At 47.2% G+C, this 20,145-nt stretch overlaps 1 protein-coding gene across 1 annotated transcript; it reads left to right on the plus strand.

Annotated features, from left to right (window-relative positions):
• Positions 1 to 3,797: 3,797 nt before the first annotated feature.
• Positions 3,798 to 4,633, plus strand: LOC123169118 (protein PROTON GRADIENT REGULATION 5, chloroplastic). The gene is made up of 2 exons (XM_044586963.1): positions 3,798 to 4,166; positions 4,251 to 4,633. Exons 1-2 carry the CDS (start codon positions 3,903 to 3,905, stop codon positions 4,353 to 4,355), a joined length of 369 nt encoding a protein of 122 aa, XP_044442898.1. The 5' UTR covers positions 3,798 to 3,902; the 3' UTR covers positions 4,356 to 4,633.
• Positions 4,634 to 20,145: the final 15,512 nt, after the last annotated feature.

Here is a 20,145-nt window from a genome sequence, read left to right on the forward strand (position 1 = left end):
TTGCGATTTCTCTTTGTGGAAATTGTTTTTCGCGTGAGTACCGCCGTCTTGGTTTTCTCGTGCTGGGCCGCAAGGTTCAAACCCTCTACTTCGTGTACATCGCGTGCACGGGCGAGAGGTTGTTACTGTTGGTGGTAGAGTGTCGTGAAAGATCGGGTCGCAACAACAGATCGGATCTCGCCATCGAGGTTCGGGTCCTTATCAAGTGGTATTCAGAGCAAGGTTGTTCACGGTACAGTCGGTTTCTTCGAGTCACAAATGATATTTTTTTTATCATGAGAAAAGATTGTAGTTCGCAAATAATGATGGCGGTGGAGAAGGATCCATTGCGTGCATTGCCTTGGTACCAATGCTTTACGCGTGTGCGCGTCGGACCGGCGAGTTGTGCAACGTTGATGAATTGTTATTCCAGTATGAATTTGATGAGTCAGACTATAGTTGATGCTTTGCACCTGTCTTTGATTGAACATTCAGAACCATATGAGCTTTGGTGGAAGGATAAGTTTGTCAAGATTATGCATCGCGTCGAGGTACGGTTTACTTTATGTGGATATGGTGATCAGGTCATGTGTGATGTGCTACCTATGCACATGCATACATGTTCGTTGCTGTTAGGAAAACCATGGACTGATAAAAGACAATTAACATATCATTCAGTTGCAGAATTTTCTTTTGTTCACGGTGGACAATATGTACCACTTGACACATACACTTTTGATCAATATAAGACGGATCGTCAGAAGCGAGATATTGCTCAAGCTGCATCACAAGTAAAGAAAAAGGTCGAAGATGCTAAAAGAATTACGACCGCTGTTCAGTCTGCACATAAAGATATTATTGACGAGATTGACTCAAAACCGAGGACAGTTTTGATTCAAGGAGGAGAGGATGATACAAACATGGGTGATGCTGAGGATGTGGTGGGATCAAAAAGGCGAAATATTTACACTCCTAATTATTTTCAGTTAAGTGAAGATGACGAGACAGCCAAGGCGTTGGCTGTTGAACATGATGATTTGTTTCTTAAGGAAAAGGAGCTACGTGAGAACTTCCTCCAACCATTGAGCCATGCATATCCAAGTAACAAAGATGTACGTATGGATGAGTATACGTGGGATTCTAGTTGGAGAGATAGAGTTTCAGTTCATTGGTTTGAAAGGAAAAAGGTGCCGCAGGATTCTTATTTATATTCCTGCCATGCAAGGAGAAGTACGGCCATGCATCATCTGGATCTAACAGTACATGAAGCTACCTTTCCTTGAAGACCATTGGCTGGGGGGCACCTGGAAGCAGACCCGAAGATGACGTACACCAAATAAGAAGTCGTACTAGTTGTTTTTGTTTTTGTTTTTTTTTCCTAAGATTTAATCAAGTCCGTCGTTTTGTTTTGGTAGGTCATTGTTTTTCCTTTGGATTAGGAGTCTGGTTAGCGTGTTGGACAAATCATGTACGATTCGGCTATGCTTGTATAAATAGCCACAGTCCAGTCATTCTAAAGGGCAGGTTATATTTTATGAAATAGAGATAATGTGTTTTTCAGGATAGATACCCGTATCAAGTTTTGGAGGGATCTTTAGAAAACCTTTGTGTTGCGATTTCTCTTTGTGGAAATTGTTTTGCACGTGAGTACCGCCATCTAGATTGGTTTTCTCGTGATGGGCCGCAAGGTTCAAACCCTCTACTTCGTGTACATCGCGTACACGGGCGAGAGGTTGTTACTGCTGGTGGTGGAGTGTCGCGAAAGATCGGGCCGCAACAACAGATCGGATCTCGCCATCAAGGTTCGGGTCCTTATCAAACCAACTAAAAATGCCTGATGCAGAGCAAGTGGAACTTAATTAGTATATGTCTCTTTAGTCTGTCACTGTGTTGTGCGTCCGGAGTTTACATAGCAATTGCAGTTAACTTGCTTCACTGCCCGAGCTTATTTTGCATATTTTTTCTTTCTCTTTCCATGTTAATTCTAGTTTCTGTATTTATTTATAGGTGTCTCCACATTACTACTAGTACTCCTACTAGTTTTTTTTTGAATTGCATTGCTAGCACTAGTATAGTTGGTTTTACTTCCAACTGGCATTGTGCTTCACAGTCGCCATCTGCTAGGCTTGGTGGAATGAGTAAAGTCTGTTTTAAACCTCAAACTCGTAGGGCTCGTCGAAATCGAACCCCGACGTCCGAATCCCTGAAATCGGTACCCCGACCTCTATAATCCCGGTCAATATCAGCCCTTGACCTGTTTGACGCATCTGGAAATAATCCATCCCGCCCGGGATCACACACTACTTTCACTGACATCCCCGCCCCACGTCATATCCATCTTCTATCCCAATCCCCTTCCCCCTCTCTCTCTCCTGAAACCAGAGCCTGCGGCTGTACCGCTGGAATCTATGGAGGTCCGCATGTAGGGCGCCCGCGGTTCTGGCGGTTTCCTTAGTCTTCATGGCTCGCGCGGGGGCATCCATGGAGGTTCGCTCCATGCAGAGCACGACGTGGCCGGCGGCAGTTCTTGTGGCGAGACGTGACAGGTGAGAGGAAGAACCGGAGCTGCGAGGGGGCGGCCTGCAATGGCGCGCATGACGTGGAGGTGGCCGATGCGTGCCGACGCGGTGGAAAATGTCTGCACGTCGGAGATGAGGGAGAGCGGGGCGGCGCGAGCCGCTGGGCCGACGCGGCGGACCTGCGTGCCAGCGACCTCTGTCATGGCGATGGCCAGCAGGAGGTGCGCGACGCTGCGCTGTACGGCTACGCTGGCCTGCTCGGCTTCGTGCTCCAGGTCCTCGGCTATCAGTCTATCACAACTGTGTGGTGCGGCGATTTACAGGCGCGTGCTCAAACCGCGCGTTGATTGTGAGCAACGGATGCTCGGAGCTGGTTCCGCCGTACGAGACGGTGATCGTGCTGGCGCATGACACCGTGGGTGAACACGCACAATACCAAGACGCCGAATCGTCGCGGACTACTCTCCGGCGAACACTAGCTATGATGCTAAGCTGACTCACACGATGCGGTGGGTTAGGCAGCGTACTTTCACTTCACATAAAAGTTGGCTTTGAAGCAGGCAAGCAGGTGGATGGTTTTTTCAGCATCTAGCTCACGACCTCACGTACATAGCAACTTGCTACACACCGCCGCTAGCCTTGATCGAGTTGTACTGGCGAAACTTGGCGATGCACACGCTGTGGACACGTTGAGCCACACGTACAGCAAAGGCCGGTGGCACAACACACGCTGGACCTGCGCGCACACCTGGCCGGCACGCGGTTCCGGCATGAGCATCGTCGCTAGCTCGACTAAACTTCAGCACGCGACGAGCTAAACTAAAGACGTGAAACCACAAGAACACGTTGCCGTGGTGAACATCGTCGCACGGGCATGGGAGACTTTAGGGCATGCATGCCGTGGTGACCATCGTCGCTCGGGCAGCTCCAGGCAACAGTAGCAGAAGAAGATGGATATTAGGGCCGCTGAGTCAGGGAGCGATCCTAGTAATCCCAGCCGGGATAGACTTTTGTCAGTGCGACAAACAGTTCTAGGGTGGATGCAAGGTTGATATTGACCGGGATCCCAGAGGTCAAGGTACCAATTTCAGGGATTAAAACGTGAGGGTTCGATTCCGACGAGCTGTATGAATTTAGGGTTTAAAACAGACTTCACTCTGGTGGAATCGACTTAAGGATGACGTGACAGAGAAATGGAAAAGACCAAGGGAAGATGACGTGGTGGCAGGGCATAGGCCCTCCGTTCCTGCCCAGAAACTCCTCATCCCCTTACAACCGGAATCAGAGAGAGAGAGAGAGAGGCTTTGGCTGGATACCAGCGGTCCGTCATCGTCTTGGCTACCATATCCCCCCATTCTCATTCTGCACGGCACAGCACAGCGGAGAAGAGGAAGGAGAGCAGAGATGACTGCGTCCGTCTCCTACGGGCTGCGAGCTCTTCCGACGTGGTCCAGCTCTGTGTCCGGTGACGACCACTGCTCGGCGCTGGCCATGTCGGTGTCGGCGCGGGGGCCCCGGTCGACGCGGCCCCTTCGGACGCCGGCGAGGATGGGCAATGTAAACGAGGGCAAGGGCATCTTCGCGCCCCTGGTGGTGGTGGTGCGCAACATCGTCGGACGCAAGCGCTTCAACCAGCTCAGGGGCAAGGCCATCGCGCTGCACTCCCAGGTACAGTACCTACCTACTAGCCTCCCTCCCTTGCTTGGAGTAATATAAATTTATTGACATACGAAAACCAAATAAACTAAACAGGTGATCACCGAGTTCTGTAAGACCATCGGCGCTGACCCCAAGCAGAGGCAGGGCTTGATCCGCCTCGCCAAGAAGAATGGAGAGAAGCTCGGATTCCTTGCTTGACCTACCTCACAATCCCCCCTTCCTTCTCCTACCTTTTCTACTAGCAAAAAGGAAATTCCTTGGAGTTGGAGATTGCATGCATGCATGTATGTATACTAGTCTTATATAATTTTTCTTCCTCTCTTCTCTTCTCTTCTCTTCTCTTGTGGAGACAGCACTGAGTTCAGTTAAAGTTCAGTTCAGTTCCATGTGGATGGATGGATGGACAGATGATGTATCTATCCTCTACTGATGACCTCAGCGGTAGAGTATATATATGCACAATGCTACTTGATAAATCCCGTTGTCTCGTTACTCCTTTTTATATACACTAGATCCGTCACGCCTTGTCCGTGAGAAATCCCGTTTAAATCTTCCCAAATGATAACGCCCACACGTATGGCATGTTTGCACATCACCTGCACGTCTTGATTCACGTTAATTCTGTTTTACACGAATCCTAAAGAAATCTCGTCTTGATTCACGTTAATTCTGTTTTACACGAATCCTAAAAGAATCTGTTAGAATCTGAGGGTCACGTGGGCATCATCGTGTGTGGGCGTTGGAGAGTTCGCCTACACGCCCCGCAGCACGCGGTTCACCAGCTGCATTGTGTGAGCGAACTAGTTTATGCCGACACAGCCATCGCCTAGTCCATGCGCGTGTGGGCGACGGCACATGTACGTTGTTGGATGGCAACTGCAGTTGCGTGGCAACTAGATAAACACACATGACAACTATGATTCGTTGCTAGACGGCAACTCCAGTTGCGCGTATGTGGCAACCAGATAAACACACATGGCAACTATGATTAATCATACATGACAACTATGGTTGGACCACAGGTGGCAAGTAGGTAAACACACATGGCAACTATTGTTTAACCATATGTGGCAAGTAGTTAATCACACACTGTAACTATGGTTTGATTGCGCGCGACAACTACCATAAATTAGACATGGCAACTTTTAACCAAAACAAAGAGAGTTGCCATGCTTTTACAACTACATCTGCCATCCCGGATGGCAACTAAATCGTCATCCCACAGGTACCTAACGTAGATGCACCAGGACGTGTGGGCATATTTGCTTCGTACCGCACGCACGGGATGGGGATTAGTACTTGTTGGATGTGTGGCACGAAGTAGCTGCGCCTACAGGTGTGGGCAATTCTAATGTTCGCCTACACACAGTCTGTGTGGGCTGCCTCTTGCTCACACCGCACACGGTGTGTGGGCGGATATCTAGTATGCCACATATATGGGCATTATCAGGACCCTAAATCTTTAGAGTGCGACATCAAATACAAGCAAGCAAAATATGTACAAGGTTTGGAGACCAAATATATCTTCTTTCCTTTATTTACAACGGTAGCGCCTCGTGAGAGAGCCTGTTTGAATCTCTAGTTCGCATGGAAAGAAGAAACTCTTGAGGATACATATTTTTTTCTTTAAGTTTTTATTATCTAAAAAATATAGCAGTAAGCTGATATAACATATTATGAGTAATACCCGGCCTCTGCATAACTAAGATGTACATAATCAATCCCGAAAAGTTTGACAGAAACAAAAGAAACAAAATGGCAACAATAGAGTCCTATAGACCGACACTATGCCTATAGCGAAAGTGGTGGTTGGTCGATCCGGAGGTTATGCTGCCACCCATGTTGGGAAAAAACCTCCTTAGTCACCTGCTCCAACCGCGTACACACCGCCTTAAACAGCGGCTGGTACTCCACTTGTTGTAGCGTAGACCACGCAAGCGAGTGCGTACACCGTAAAATAACCTACAGAGGAGAAGCATTTTAGTTATTAAAAACCAAATCATTTCTACATAGTCATAGCGACCACATTAAGGCATACGCTCTCACCCTTATTAGCGTTTTCAACCTCTTTGAAATACCGTCCAACCAATGACCGAAAATATCCCGCGGGGCGAATTTGCAAAAGGGAAAATGGTGATAGATGAAGGTGCACAACGGAAAGCCACCCTGGATGTGATATCAAAATTGAGAGAGGTCGAATCATGGGCTCCCCCGCAGATGGGCTGGGTGAAACTCAATATAGATGGGTCGTATTCTGAAGCGTACAATAATGGTGGTGTTGGGATGATTCTAAGGGATGACACTGGTAGCATAATATTCTCCTCGTGCAGATTCCTGCTTACCTGTTCCAGCGCCCTAGAAGCTGAGGTTCTAGCATGTATGGAAGGTATTGCGCTTGCTCTTGAGTGGAGCTCGCCCCTTTCATCCTTGAGACAGATTGTTCAGTTGCAGCTGTTAGAGTAGTCATTATGGTATACGACTTCTAGTTCAAGTCAGTTTTGTACCCTTACCCTAAGTCGGTTTGTACCCTCTTATATACTCTTGTATGCTGCATCAAATCATTAATAAGCAACAGTTTTATTCAGCTTTCATGGTATCAGTCGTCGTCGGCCTCAACGAAGACTTTGACAAGCAAGCCTCGTTCATACCGATGATACGGCCCCCTCCTACCTTCGCTGAAGTTCGTTCCTTGCTACAACTCGCGCCGGAAACACAAGCTCGCAAGGACTCTCGCCCCAAGGTCTTTCATGATGCGGCTCGTCCTCCTCTGTCGTCTACACCAGCGCCGCCTTCCATGCCGGCTCCTACCGCCGGGCCGTCCGCATCGTCATCTATTCAACCGCCCCCAGGCTGGCGTCCTAGTCCGAACTACCGCGGCAAAAACCCTATCTACAGGCCGCCGTCGACTCGTTCGGTTCCGCCTACGACATCATCAGCATCGAGTCGTGCACCACCCACCAGTGCTCCATCTGCGGTTGCATGGCGGCCTCCTCATGATCCTTGGACGGGGCTTGTTCAAGCATGGCCAATGCCCTGGTCCGCTCGGTCCACCCTCGGTGCTCCACCGGCATACTCAGGTGCCTGGCAACCCGGCCTTCGGCCGCCTACTGGTGCTCCCGGGGTTCTCAACCCTCGACAGCCGGCCAATGCCTATCACGCCGCCCCGACGTATGCTCCTTATGGTCATTACACCACCGACGGCGGCGCCTACTACACACCTCAGCCGGCCCTGCTCCTGACGCCACCCCCACCACAGCCGGCCAATGCCTACTACACCCCCCAGCCGGCCCTACTGCCTTCACCATCGTATCCGCCGGCACTGCTTCCGACGCCACCCTCACCAGCGACGCCGAGCTGGGATCAAGCTGCCTTTCTCCAGGCCATGAATAACTTTGCTGCACAAGGAAACTCAGGTACGGATTGGATCTTTGATTCAGGGGCCTCTAGTCATATGTCTGCATCTAGTAATTGGTTATCTTCTTGCACTAAATCTCCTTTCCCTTCCATTATCCTTGGAGATGGATCATCTATTCCTATATATTGTGTTGGTCAGGCTCAACTTCCCTCTTCCACCAAACCTCTTTTACTTCGCGATGTTCTAGTTGCACCCGCCCTCATTAAAAATCTTATCTCTGTTCGCCAATTTACTTGCGACAATCTAGTTTCGGCTGAATTTGACCCTTTTGGTTTATCTGTGAAGGATTACCTGACCAAGGCCGAGATCGCTCGCTTCAATAGCTCCGGTGATCTTTATTCTCTTAATGGAGTTCCTGCCGCCACCCCTCCAATATCCATGCTGGCCTCCGCCGGTCTCTGGCATCGTCGCTTGGGCCATCCCAACCCCGCCGTCTTAGCTTCTATGCTTAGTGAATTTACCATACCATGTAATAGGGACTCTCATAATTCTGTGTTTTGCGAGTCTTGTCAATTAGGCAAACATGTGCGTCTTCCCTTTAGTTCCTCTAGTTCTTGTAGCACATATCCCTTTGAATTAATACATTGTGATTTATGGACCTCTCCCATTGCAAGTGTTTCGGGTTTTAAATACTACCTTGTTATCCTAGATGATTTCACCCACTTTGTCTGGACTTTTCCTCTACGCAACAAATCCGAGGTCCATTCTCTTTTCCTTAATTTTCAACGCTATGTGTTTGTTCACTTCTTCCTCCCAATTCGCTTTATCCAATGTGACAATGGTCGCGAGTTTGATTACATTAAAAATCGTACTTTCTTCTTACAACATGGCATCCTGCTTAGGTTCTCATGTCCCTACACATCCCCTCAAAATGGTAAAGCAGAACGCTCTCTTCGCACCCTCAATGATATAGTTCGCACTCTCCTCATTCAATCATTTATGCCTCCCAAGTTTTGGGCTGAAGCCCTACACATGGCCACCTTCCTTCTAAATATTCGACCTTCTAAAACTAAACCCAACACTACTCCCTATTATTCCCTCTTTCTTTCCCACCCCGACTACTCCGCGGTTCGTGTTTTCGGCTGTCTCTGTTTTCCCAATGCCTACGCCACTTCTGCAAATAAATTGTCACCACGCTCTATCCCATGTGCTTTTCTCGGCTTCTCTGACGAGCACAAAGGCTATCGCTGTCTCGACCTTCACACCGGACACGTTCATGTCTCTCGTCATGTCACGTTTGCTGAGCACATTTTTCCTTTCTCACAGCGCACTACTACACCATCCAACACCCCTAGCTCCGCAAACACCCCCTCTCCCCGTCCTTTCCAACTATATACTCCCCTACCTGCCGAACACAACTTATCACCACCACCATAGCCAATCCCAACCATACACTCACCCCACCCGAGACGTCCCCAACACCCCCGGCCCCTGCTCCCTCCCCAACACCCCCGGCCCCTACTCCCACTCCACCACCCAGCCCTGCTCCCACTCCACCACCCAGCCCTACTCCTTCGTCCGACTCTTCCGCTGCGCCGGACTCACCAGTACCCACCTTACCCCCTCGTGCTATTCCTACAGCAGCCCCGATTAATGATCATCGCATGCGTACTAGGGCCAAATCAGGATTTCATCAACCCCAAGACCGCCTAAACCTTCATACCTCCGTATCTCTCCCTTCTCTTCCAAAGAATTACAAAACTACTGTACTTGATCCCAATTGGGCCGCTGCCATGCAAGAAGAATATAATGCTTTACTTCAAAACAACACCTGGCAACTTGTTCCTCGTCCTCCCAATACAAATATTGTTTCTGGCAAATGGATTTTTCGCCAAAATTTCCACTCCGATGGGAGCCTCTCATGATATAAAGCCAGGTGGGTTTGTCGTGGCTTTTCTCAGCAACAAGGAATTGATTACGAAGAAACCTTCTCTCTTGTTGTTAAACCTAGCACCATTCGCACCGTTCTTAGTGTTGTTGTCTCCTCTTCATGGCCCATTCACCAACTTGATGTTAAAAATGCTTTCCTCCATGGTTCCCTTCAAGAAACTGTCTACTGCCAGCAACCTCTGGGTTTTGAAAATCCATCCTTTCCAACTCATGTATGTCTTCTTCAGAAATCTCTCTACGGTCTTAAACAGGCCCCACGAGCTTGGTTTCAACGCTTCTCCTCCTTCATTCAAACAATAGGCTTCACTCCATCTCTCTCCGACACCTCTCTTTTTGTGTATCATCAAACTTCTGACACTGCCTATTTACTTCTCTATGTAGATGATATCATTCTTACCGCCTCCTCTCAAAAGTTCTTAGATCATATTGTCTCTCTTCTTAGATCTGAATTTTCTATGACTGACCTAGGACTCCTTCATCATTTCTTAGGCATTGCTGTTGTTCGAGATTCCTCCAGCCTTTTTCTTTCCCAGCGCCAGTATATTCTTGATCTTCTTAATCGTGCTGGTATGCTTGACTGTCAATCATCTCGCACTCCTGTCGATACTAGTTTTAAACTTTCGGCTACCGGTGAACCCTTTTCCGATCCTACTCTCTATCGTAGCCTAACAGGTGCTCTCCAATATCTCACCATTACTCGTCCTGAAATCTCTTTTGCTGTTCAACAAGCATGTCTCTATATGCATGATCCCCGGGTTCCTCACTATAATCATGTTAAACGCATTCTTCGGTATTTAAAAGGAACTCCCAATCATGGTCTCCACCTCAATAATTCTTCTCCAAACTCGCTTACCGCATACTCTGATGCAGACTGGGCTGGTTGTCCTGACACTCGAAGGTCCACTTCCGGTTTTTGTGTTTTTCTTGGTAACAATTTGATTTCTTGGTCTTCGAAAAGACAGGTTACAGTCTCACGTTCGTCGGCCGAGGCTGAGTATCGCGCTGTGGCACATGCCGTTGCAGATACAATCTGGATTCGGCAGTTACTCTCCGAGCTACACAGGCCTATTGAGCAGGCCACTATTGTCTACTGTGACAACATATCAGCAGTCTACATGACCAGCAATCCAGTTCAACACCGACGCACAAAGCATATTGAGATTGATATTCATTTTGTTCGTGAAAAGGTTGCTCTTGGTCAGGTTCGGGTGCTTCATGTTCCCTCTACGGCTCAGTTTGCTGACATTTTCACCAAGGCAGTGCCTACTAAGCCGTTTCAAGATATCTGCTTCAGTCTCAACGTCGTCGAGCCTGCCGTTGATACTGCGGGGGGATGTTAGAGTAGTCATTATGGTATACGACTTCTAGTCCAAGTCAGTTTTGTACCCCTACCCCAAGTCGGTTTGTACCCTCTTATATACTCTTGTATGCTGCACCAAATCATTAATAAGCAACCGTTTTATTCAGCTTTCAGCAGCAGCAATGATACAAGAGCATGGTACTAATAGATCACCGGTGGCGGCTTTGATCGGTGAAATCAAGCGTTTACTTCAAGGAGATAGAGAGTTAAAAATTGTTGCTATATCTCGTGATCAAAATGTAATTAGTCATAGACTTGCCCAGCTGGGGCGTTCTTCTCCACGTGCAGCTGTCTGGTTGCGCTCAGGTCCTGATGAGATTTTAAGCCTTTGTGGCCAATCCACTCACTAATATAATCTCTTTTACCCGCAAAAAAATGATCAAAAATATTGGCAACACTTATGGGCGGATACAAATTTAACATTATTTGGATGACTGACCACGTAGGACGTGCAAACTTGCGTTGGAAAAAGAGATGTTTGATTGTCTCGTCATGAGTACAAAAACAACACTTCTTACTTTCTTGCCAGTTGCGCCGTGCGAGGTTGTCTTTGGTTAGAAAAACTTCCCTACGAAGATACCACATGAAGATTTTTGACTTTTAGTGGAATCTTTGATTTCCATGGTTTCTTATTATTATTCAATGGTACCTCAGAATGCGTGAGTACACGGTACATGGAGTCTACTGTGAAAGACCCCGATGTAGTAAGGTTCAGCGAAACACATCTCGGTCTTGTATCAGGTTAATCGAATCCAACCTGGAAAATAGATTATGCCATGACGTAAGTCGAGGCCCAATCAAATCCCGCCTGAACGAAATATTCGGCGGGGATGAACTAAGCACATGTGCAATAGTATTATTCTTCTCGCGAGCAATGATGTACAAGACTGGATATTGTTCTTGGAGACTGGCATTGCCTAGCCAGATGTCTCCCCGGAAAGGAATCTCTGACCCGTCCTTTATCGCAAAAGACCCAAAGCGAAAGAGATGTTTCTTTGCCGCCATTAGGCCAGTCCAAAAGTGCTAGTCTCCAGGTTTCCAATATGCTAGAGACACCTCCTTTTGGCCTAAATACTTGTTGCGCAACATGGTTTGCCAAACACCATCCTCAGTAAGAAGTTTGAATAACCATTTACTAAGTAGGGCCTCATTCTTGACCTATAGGTCATGAATACCATGGCCACCTTTGTGACACCCCCGATTCAATCGTACACTAATCATGCACGCAAACGTGTACGATCAAGATCAGTGACTCACGGGAAGATATCACAACACAACTCTAAAACATAAATAAGTCATACAAGCATCATAATACAAGCCAGGGGCCTCGATGGCTCGAATACAAGGGCTCGATCATAGACGAGTCAGCGGAAGCAACAATATCTGAGTACAGACATAAGTTAAACAAGTTGCCTTAAGAAGGCTAGCACAAGCAACAATATCGCAAGCAAGGATCTACACTACATATGCAGGGGTATATGGGTAAAGGGCCATATCGGTGGACTGAACTGCAGAATGCCAGAATAAGTGGGGGATAGCTAATCCTGTCAAAGACTACGCTTCTGGCCACCTCCATCTTGCAGCATGTAGGAGAGAGTAGATGGTAAGTTCACCAAGTAGCATCGCATAGCATAATACTACCCGGCGATCCCCTCCTCGTCGCCCTATTAGAGAGCGATCACCGGGTTGTATCTGACACTTGGAAGGGTGTGTTTTATTAAGTATCTGGTTCTAGTTGTCATAAGGTCAAGGTATAACTCCAAGTCGTCCTGTTACCGAAGATCACGGCTATTCGAATAGATAAACTTCCCTGCACGGGTGCACCACATGACCCAACACGCTCGAGCCCATTTGCCCGGACACACTTTTCTGGGTCATGCCCGATCGCGGAAGATCAACACGTCACAGCCCTACCTAGGCACAACAGAGAGGTCGGCACGCCGGTCTAAATCCTATGGCGCAGGGGTCTGGGCCCATCGCCCATTGCACACCTGCACGTTGCGAGGGCGGCCGGAAGCAGACCTAGCCTAGCAGGCATTCCAGTCCAATCCAGCGCGCGCTGCTCAGTCGCTGACGTCATGAAGGCTTCGGCTGATACCACGACGCCGATTGCCCATAACTGTTCCCGCGTAGTTGGTTAGTGCGTATAGGCCAGTGGCCAGACTCAGATCAAATACCAAGATCTCGTTAAGCGTGTTATTATGAAGTAACCGCGAACGCCGACCAGGGCCAGGCCCACCTCTCTCCTAGGTGGTCTCAACCTACCCTGTCGCTCCGCCACAAAGTAACAGTCGGGGGCCGTCGGGAACCCAGGCCCACCTCTATCGGGATGGAGCCACCTGCCCCTTCAGCCCCCATCTCCGAACAATATCATAAGTAATGTAACAGTATAAAGTACATAGCATATGCCCGTGATCACCTCCCGAAGTGATCACGACCCAGTAGTATAGCATGGCAGACAGACAAGAGTGTAGGGCCACTGGGAATACTAGCATCCTATACTAAGCAGTAGGATAGCAGGTAAGGGTAACAACTGTAGCATCATTGACAGGCTATGCAGCAGAATAGGATTAACCGAAAGCAGTAACATGCTACATTACTCTAATGCAAGCAGCATAGAGAAGGAATAGGCGATATCTGGTGATCAAGGGGGGGCTTGCCTGGAAGCTCAGCCGAGGAGGGGTCGTCAACACCGTAGTCGAACTGGGGGTCACCGGCAATCTCGGGGTCTACCGGAAAGAAGTAACGGATGGGGAACACAATAAATAACAGAGCAATCAAAGCATCACAAAGTGTAACATGGCATTACGTGGTGCTAGAGGTGAACTATCATAGTAGTAGGTGCTACTGGCGAAGGGGGAAAACATCCGGGAAAGTATTCCTGGTGTTTGACGTTTTCGGGCAGATGAAATGGAGGTGTATTGTTGCATGTTCGTTATGCTAGGGACGTGTGGCGGATGAACAGACTGCGTATTCGGGTTCGTCTCGTCGTTCTGAGCAACTTTCATGTACAAAGTATTTTCATCCGAGTTACGGATTATTTTATATTAAAATTTAAAGATTTAAAATGATTTCTAATTTCTGGATTTAATTTAAATCGAAATTAAAATTGTATTTAAATGCTATGGGTACACAGGAAGTGTACCCAGCAGTGCATGTGTGTGTAAGACAGTGGGACTTGTTGACTGCTGAGTCAACAGTCAACAGTCATAGTTGACCGGTCCAACTGACATGTGGGGGGGGCACATGTCATAGACTAGAGTTACTTAGGTTTATTTAGTTTAGTTTAATTAGGACGTGGGGCCACCTGTCAGTTTCACATTTTGAGTGAAGGGTTATTTATAGTTGGGATCCGGTGCCAGCGTTATTTGGGTAAAATAGGTTGCTGCTAATTAGCGCTTAGGACTTAATTAAACTTGGCGGGCCCACACGTCAATGAAGCAGATCGCTGGTTTAAGCGTGCGTGGGTGTGCTTTGCACGCCGGCGAGTCACAGGGGACGGCGGAGGTGCTCGGGAGCACAGCTCCGGCGACGGTTTGGCGTGCGGGAGGGCGCGATGGAGGGCCCTTGGAGCAGCACGTCCTGCAGTGGCAGTGGCTCGTCCTGAGACGGTCGGAGAAGTTGCCGGCGTTGAGCGTAGTGGCGGCCGGCCGTAGCGAGTAGGAGAACAGCAGCAGGCGCAGGCGGTGGCTCGGCGGGAGAACGCACGCGCAGGCAAAGGGGGCAAGGCACGGCGGCCGTGGCAGCCAGAGGCGGGCGCGCGGGGCACGGGACGGCAGTGGCAAACGCAAGCAGGCGCGTGGAGCCGAACGACGAATGCGAGTGGTGCTCGGGGGCGGGGAGCGCGCGCTCACCGCGAGCGCGGCGCGGCTAGATCCGGCAACGGGACCAGAGGGGGAGAGGATAGGGGAGCCGCTCACGTGCGAGGAGGGAAGGGGCGGCGAGGCTCGGTGATGCGAGTCGGGGAGGAGGACGAGGAAGGCGTGCGGTCCGGGCGGGGAGGCCGGCGAGGTCCAGGCGGCGGCGAACGATGACGAGGCGGCGGTGTACGGCGGCGTCGGCGGCCTCCTCCTCTCGATCTCGATCCAATAGGGAGAGGGGGGATATTTCGGGGGGGAGTGGGGGCTTGTCGGTGGGTGAGTGGGGGGAGTGGGGGTTATGGAGTGCGGGGATGGGCCAGTCTGGTGGATCGTGGCCCAGTTGGGCCGGTGGCTGCTGGGCCGGAGCCCCGGGGGGGTTTCTTTTCCTTTTTTTGTTTGTTTTTCTCTTTTGTATTTTATTTATTTTCTCTTCTGTTTTAATTCAATTTAAAATATTTATGCATTTTATAAAACTGTGTCTTCTATACCATAATTATCTATGTAATGTTTAGTACAAACCGAACATTTTTATTTTAATGTTTGAAAACTTTTATTATTTACCAAATTTTGAATTTGAATTTTGGACCGGTTTTGATCTAACGATAGATTAGCAACAGTAACGGAGGTAACGTGGCACCATTAGCGTGGGATTACTGTAGCTTAATTACCCGGGCGTCACAATTCTCCTCCACTACAAGAAATCTCGTCCCGAGATTTAAGAGGGGAAGTAAGGGGGAAGGGATTTGGTTGCAAAATTCTAACGAGCCTTCTCGGTCTTGGTTGCTCTTATTTAAGTGGTCGATCCATGACGTTGATGTCTTCATACCTCGGCTTCAGGTCATCATGATGAAGTCGTCATCCTTTCTCCGGAGTCTTCATTGTACGTATGAAGGACAAGGGGTAACTTCGGAAAACGGACCTTTGAAAGGTCGACTATCTGGTTGATAACATCGGGGATGGTGGCGGAAAGTAACTCTCGAATGGAAACTTAAGACAATATCGAGAGCAAAGTAAGTAAGTACCATGAGATGTTTTGAGCGGGTAGGCAATCGTTCGATGCCTGAAACAAAGTGTGAAAGGGGTCCAGAGCAACGAAAATAAGTATAGCGTCTGATACCAGATTAGATCATCTCTAGTAAGGTGGCTGGTGATCTTCATACGAAGCCAATCATGAGGAATAACTTCAAAGATAGGGGTATACAGGACAGACAGGTTTCGATCCTGGGACCTGTGGGTTATAGGCCCAACATGTGGGTTAAAAGTAGAAAGGGCGGTGATATTTTGCACAGTCATGATAACAAGGCATGTCAGAGGATAGCCTATCAATTATGTCGGCCACGTCGGTACCAAGGGCGAGGGACGAAGAGAACCATTTTCCTGCTCATTGAACGAGGTGGACCAATAGGCAAAGTTCTCGTCCATCGGTGGCTACCGGAATGTCATCAACAATAGTAACAGGGTATTACTGAAAGAGGTGTCATCGAGGTGTTTACATAAGTAGTGAGTTATTACTGCTTAGATCATATAGATCACAAGAAAGGTTAAACAAAACAATGGAGAGGAAAAGGTGATCATCAGATTAAATAGTACAATGGAAAGGAAAATGTGTTTAAACACATTATTCAGGGGTATATCCTTCCCAAGGAGAAACAAAGCATGATATCCATGACATGATATAATGTAGACAACTCGTTAGGAAAGGGGGAAGAAATCTCATGACATTACCCATACAACGGTGTTTGGATAATTTGATAAAGAAAATTAAGCATTGTGCTTCAAATGTTCTTATTGAAATTCGGAGTACCACATACATGCTTCGAGATAGCATTGACATGTTCTTCAAGCAAAGGTCGGACTTTGGATAGGAACAATTTATAGAATAAGTCTTACAATTTCCTCATGGAAGAATGGGTAACCTTGCTAAAGGATACTATAGCAATAGGTCCTCCGGCCAGGTGTGCTAGGCATGACATCACCTTACCGGGTCATATAAAGACCAATGTTATAACTCTCGGAAATATTTGCCAACCATCATATCTAACCGAGATTCAGATCTGATTGGTGTCAGGATACCTCAGACTCTGGATGCCCGAGAAGAAAAGGTGCAACACAATTTGACGAGACGACATTGTAAGATTCTCGGGAAATTTACTATGGAAGCGAGTTCCGAAACAAAAGCTCATCATTAAATCAATGAAGGGATAAGGTGGTAGCTGATGAACTCAGCGACAATTCATCGAGACTTCCAAAAGATGGGTTTCCACAATTATGTGAACAAGGAGATAGCATTAGTCAGATCAAATAATATAATGATGTATGCTCGAGGAAAACATACACAATTAAATATTGGTTGAAAAGGTGCGCCCGAAATATGGGCATAGGTAGCAAGATCAATGTTAGAATGGTGATTCGACAACCAAAGTCTTAGAATGGAACTATCAATCATTAACTTCAACGTAATAGGGTTGCTAGAAGGGCAGAATCAAAACAGTACCATTCACTTGTTGGCGTCCCGGTTAGAATCGACACGAGGCCAAGAATTAATGGTGTTGATGAGAAGTATCACTTGTACCAAGAATGCATAAGAGGTGGTAAAATTCTCACGACATTCTTGATATAAAAGATGGTAATACTCCAAGGTAAAGAGGAACAAATGCTGGATAGCAAGGATCTCAAGGTATAACACAAAACACGAACAAGTTTGTGTTGAACGGAAGGCAATAAAGTGGTCGATGATAACACAAATCATCGAGGGCAAGGATGGTATTTCTCATTATGAATTCGATTGATATCCTGGAAGAGCTCAAAATGTTGGTGCTGATCACAACACATTTGTCGAGAGATTTCATGAAGATGTAATCTATCGGCGATGACATCAAGTCAAAGGAATTATGAAGCAAAAGGTTATTGGAACCATGGGTACGACACAAACTTGAAATCAAGCTTGTTGTTCAAGGTGAAATGATATGACGAGAAAGATCGACGTAAGCTTAGCTCATCGTCGAAAGTTGTGCTTCGGGATTAAGGACCAGGTAGCACAGTTAAAATCGGCACGACAAGGATATAGCCAAGCAGGCTAGGAATGATGTGATTGAGTTCAAACTCGTAAGTAATGAAGTTTACCAAGAGTTGCTTAATCGCGATGCGGACTCGGGTCAGTTATCGGTGTCTTTGAGTGTTTAATAACTCAGAGCCCGTGAAAAAATGGAATCAATGAGAATGTAGCACTTGATGAAGAACTCATAAGAAGTTATGCAGTTCGGTGATAATCTTGAGATACCAGGGGGGTAATACTCGACGACAAATCAAAGTAGAGGTTGGACTGGGGTATTACTCTACAGAAGACAAGTGCTTAAACATGCACGAGAAATGGTATTTAAAGGAGAACATGGTCGGAAACCTCGATCATAAATGATCGAACCACGGATACAAGATGAACTTATAACAAGGGGGTAACTATTTTTATGAGCAGCTTCCATGATAAGTTATACATCGTGTCCATGGTCATGAACACAAAGTTCAAGGTCGACTCCCACTTCTCCAATGCACAACCTTTCATTCACTCCTCGCGTTTGATGAAGTTGTAGTGCTGAAATTTTATTTGGCATAACACCGTTAGAGTATGACCCGTAGAAGCTTCCGGGTTTACACAGATTAGAAAAGGCATAGCTTCAACCCATCAGGGTCTCTTAGGAACATATACCACAAACTTCAGGAGTAAATTACACAAGCTCGAAAGCAGAGCATGGTTGGTCAATCAGAGGATAGGATTTACCAATGGAGAAAGAACTTCCAAAGTGATTGAATATGAAGGACGCTATCGGATAAAATCCAACAAAGGATCCGGTGGTCCTCAAAGGATTTGATGTGAGCATCGGTACTCAACCAGAGGAAGAAATAATGCAAGGAGATCAGACTATAGAAACAACTGACTAATTCAAAGCTCAAATGCAAAAGAATTATGATTTCCGATCAAGGGATCAGAAGCAAACACTCTGATTAAGGATGGATAAGTTGAGTAAGCTTAGGGGTAAAATCGACAACAATTTGATTGGTCGAGATTCAGCTCATGTTTAAAATGACGTCTGAGCCGAAATGATGAATTCTAGGTTCTGATTGAGGATTGCGAGCATTCGTAACCTATTGAATCAATGGACTCAAAATGATAGTAACAAAGGTTGCCAATAAGATTACCAGACTTATTGGATTAATCATAATGCTAGCAAGCAAGAATTTCAAGAGCATTAGGCTGTTGAGGATTTTCAGAAGAACGAACGGTATTACGAAGACTTTTGTGAAATACCTTAATCAACTGGGGATGAGCGGATACTCGGTAAGTGCGAGAATTGCCTGTAGGGGTATTCGGGTGGCAAGGAACTGCAAGGCAGTAGCTCAAGAGATTCTTAAAAGTCAAAAATAATTCGATGCATCTTGTAATAACAAGAGCAGCTGGGAATGAAAGTAAGAAGGACAGGTGTAAGTATTTCTCCATAGGGATGCATCGGTGGTAGGGGATTGCAAAAGCGACGAGCAAAGAGTCTCGAGAGAACATCGGAGAGTATCTTAGGAATCCTTCGGTGCACCAAACAATCATCTGGAGTGAGGGGCATGAAGTAATTACGAGAACCTATAGTTAGAGTTAGCAAAATCATTTAACGCGAATAGAAGAGAGATCAGAGTCCCAGAGTATAGATCGAGGAATAAAAGATCCTAATACCACCCAATGGCGACGTGGGCCCGTAAGCCGCACAGCCATGTTAGTAAAAACTTTTTCAATGACTAGACTCGACTTCGGCCAAGGAGTTGGAAAGGGGGATTCCTACAGGCAGTCGGCTCTTATACCAACTTGTGACGCCCCCGATTCAATCGTACACTAATCATGCACGCAAATGTGTACGATCAAGATCAGGGACTCACGGGAAGATATCACAACACAACTCTAAAACATAAATAAGTCATACAAGCATCATAATACAAGACAGGGGCCTCGAGGGCTCGAATACAAGTGCTCGATCATAGACGAGTCAGCGGAAGCAACAATATGTGAGTACAGACATAAGTTAAACAAGTTGCCTTAAGAAGGCTAGAACAAACTGGGATACAGATCGAAAGAGGCGCATGCCTCCTGCCTGGGATCCTCCTAAACTACTCCTGGTCGTCGTCAGCGGCCTGCACATAGTAGTAGGAACCTCCGGTGTAGTAGGAGTCGTCATCGACGGTGGCGTCTGGCTCCTGGGCTCCAGCATCTGGTTGCGACAACTAGGTAGAATGGAGAGGGGGAAAAGAGGGAGAAAAGCAACCGTGAGTACTCATCCAAAGTACTCGCAAGCAAGGATCTACACTACATATGCAGGGGTATATGGGTAAAGGGCCATATCGGTGGACTGAACTGTAGAATGCCAGAATAAGTGGGGGATAGCTAATCCTGTCGAGGACTACGCTTCTGGCCACCTCCATCTTGCA

This window comes from Triticum aestivum, chromosome 7D, assembly GCF_018294505.1.
Source record: "Triticum aestivum cultivar Chinese Spring chromosome 7D, IWGSC CS RefSeq v2.1, whole genome shotgun sequence".
Lineage (NCBI taxonomy): Eukaryota > Viridiplantae > Streptophyta > Magnoliopsida > Poales > Poaceae > Triticum > Triticum aestivum.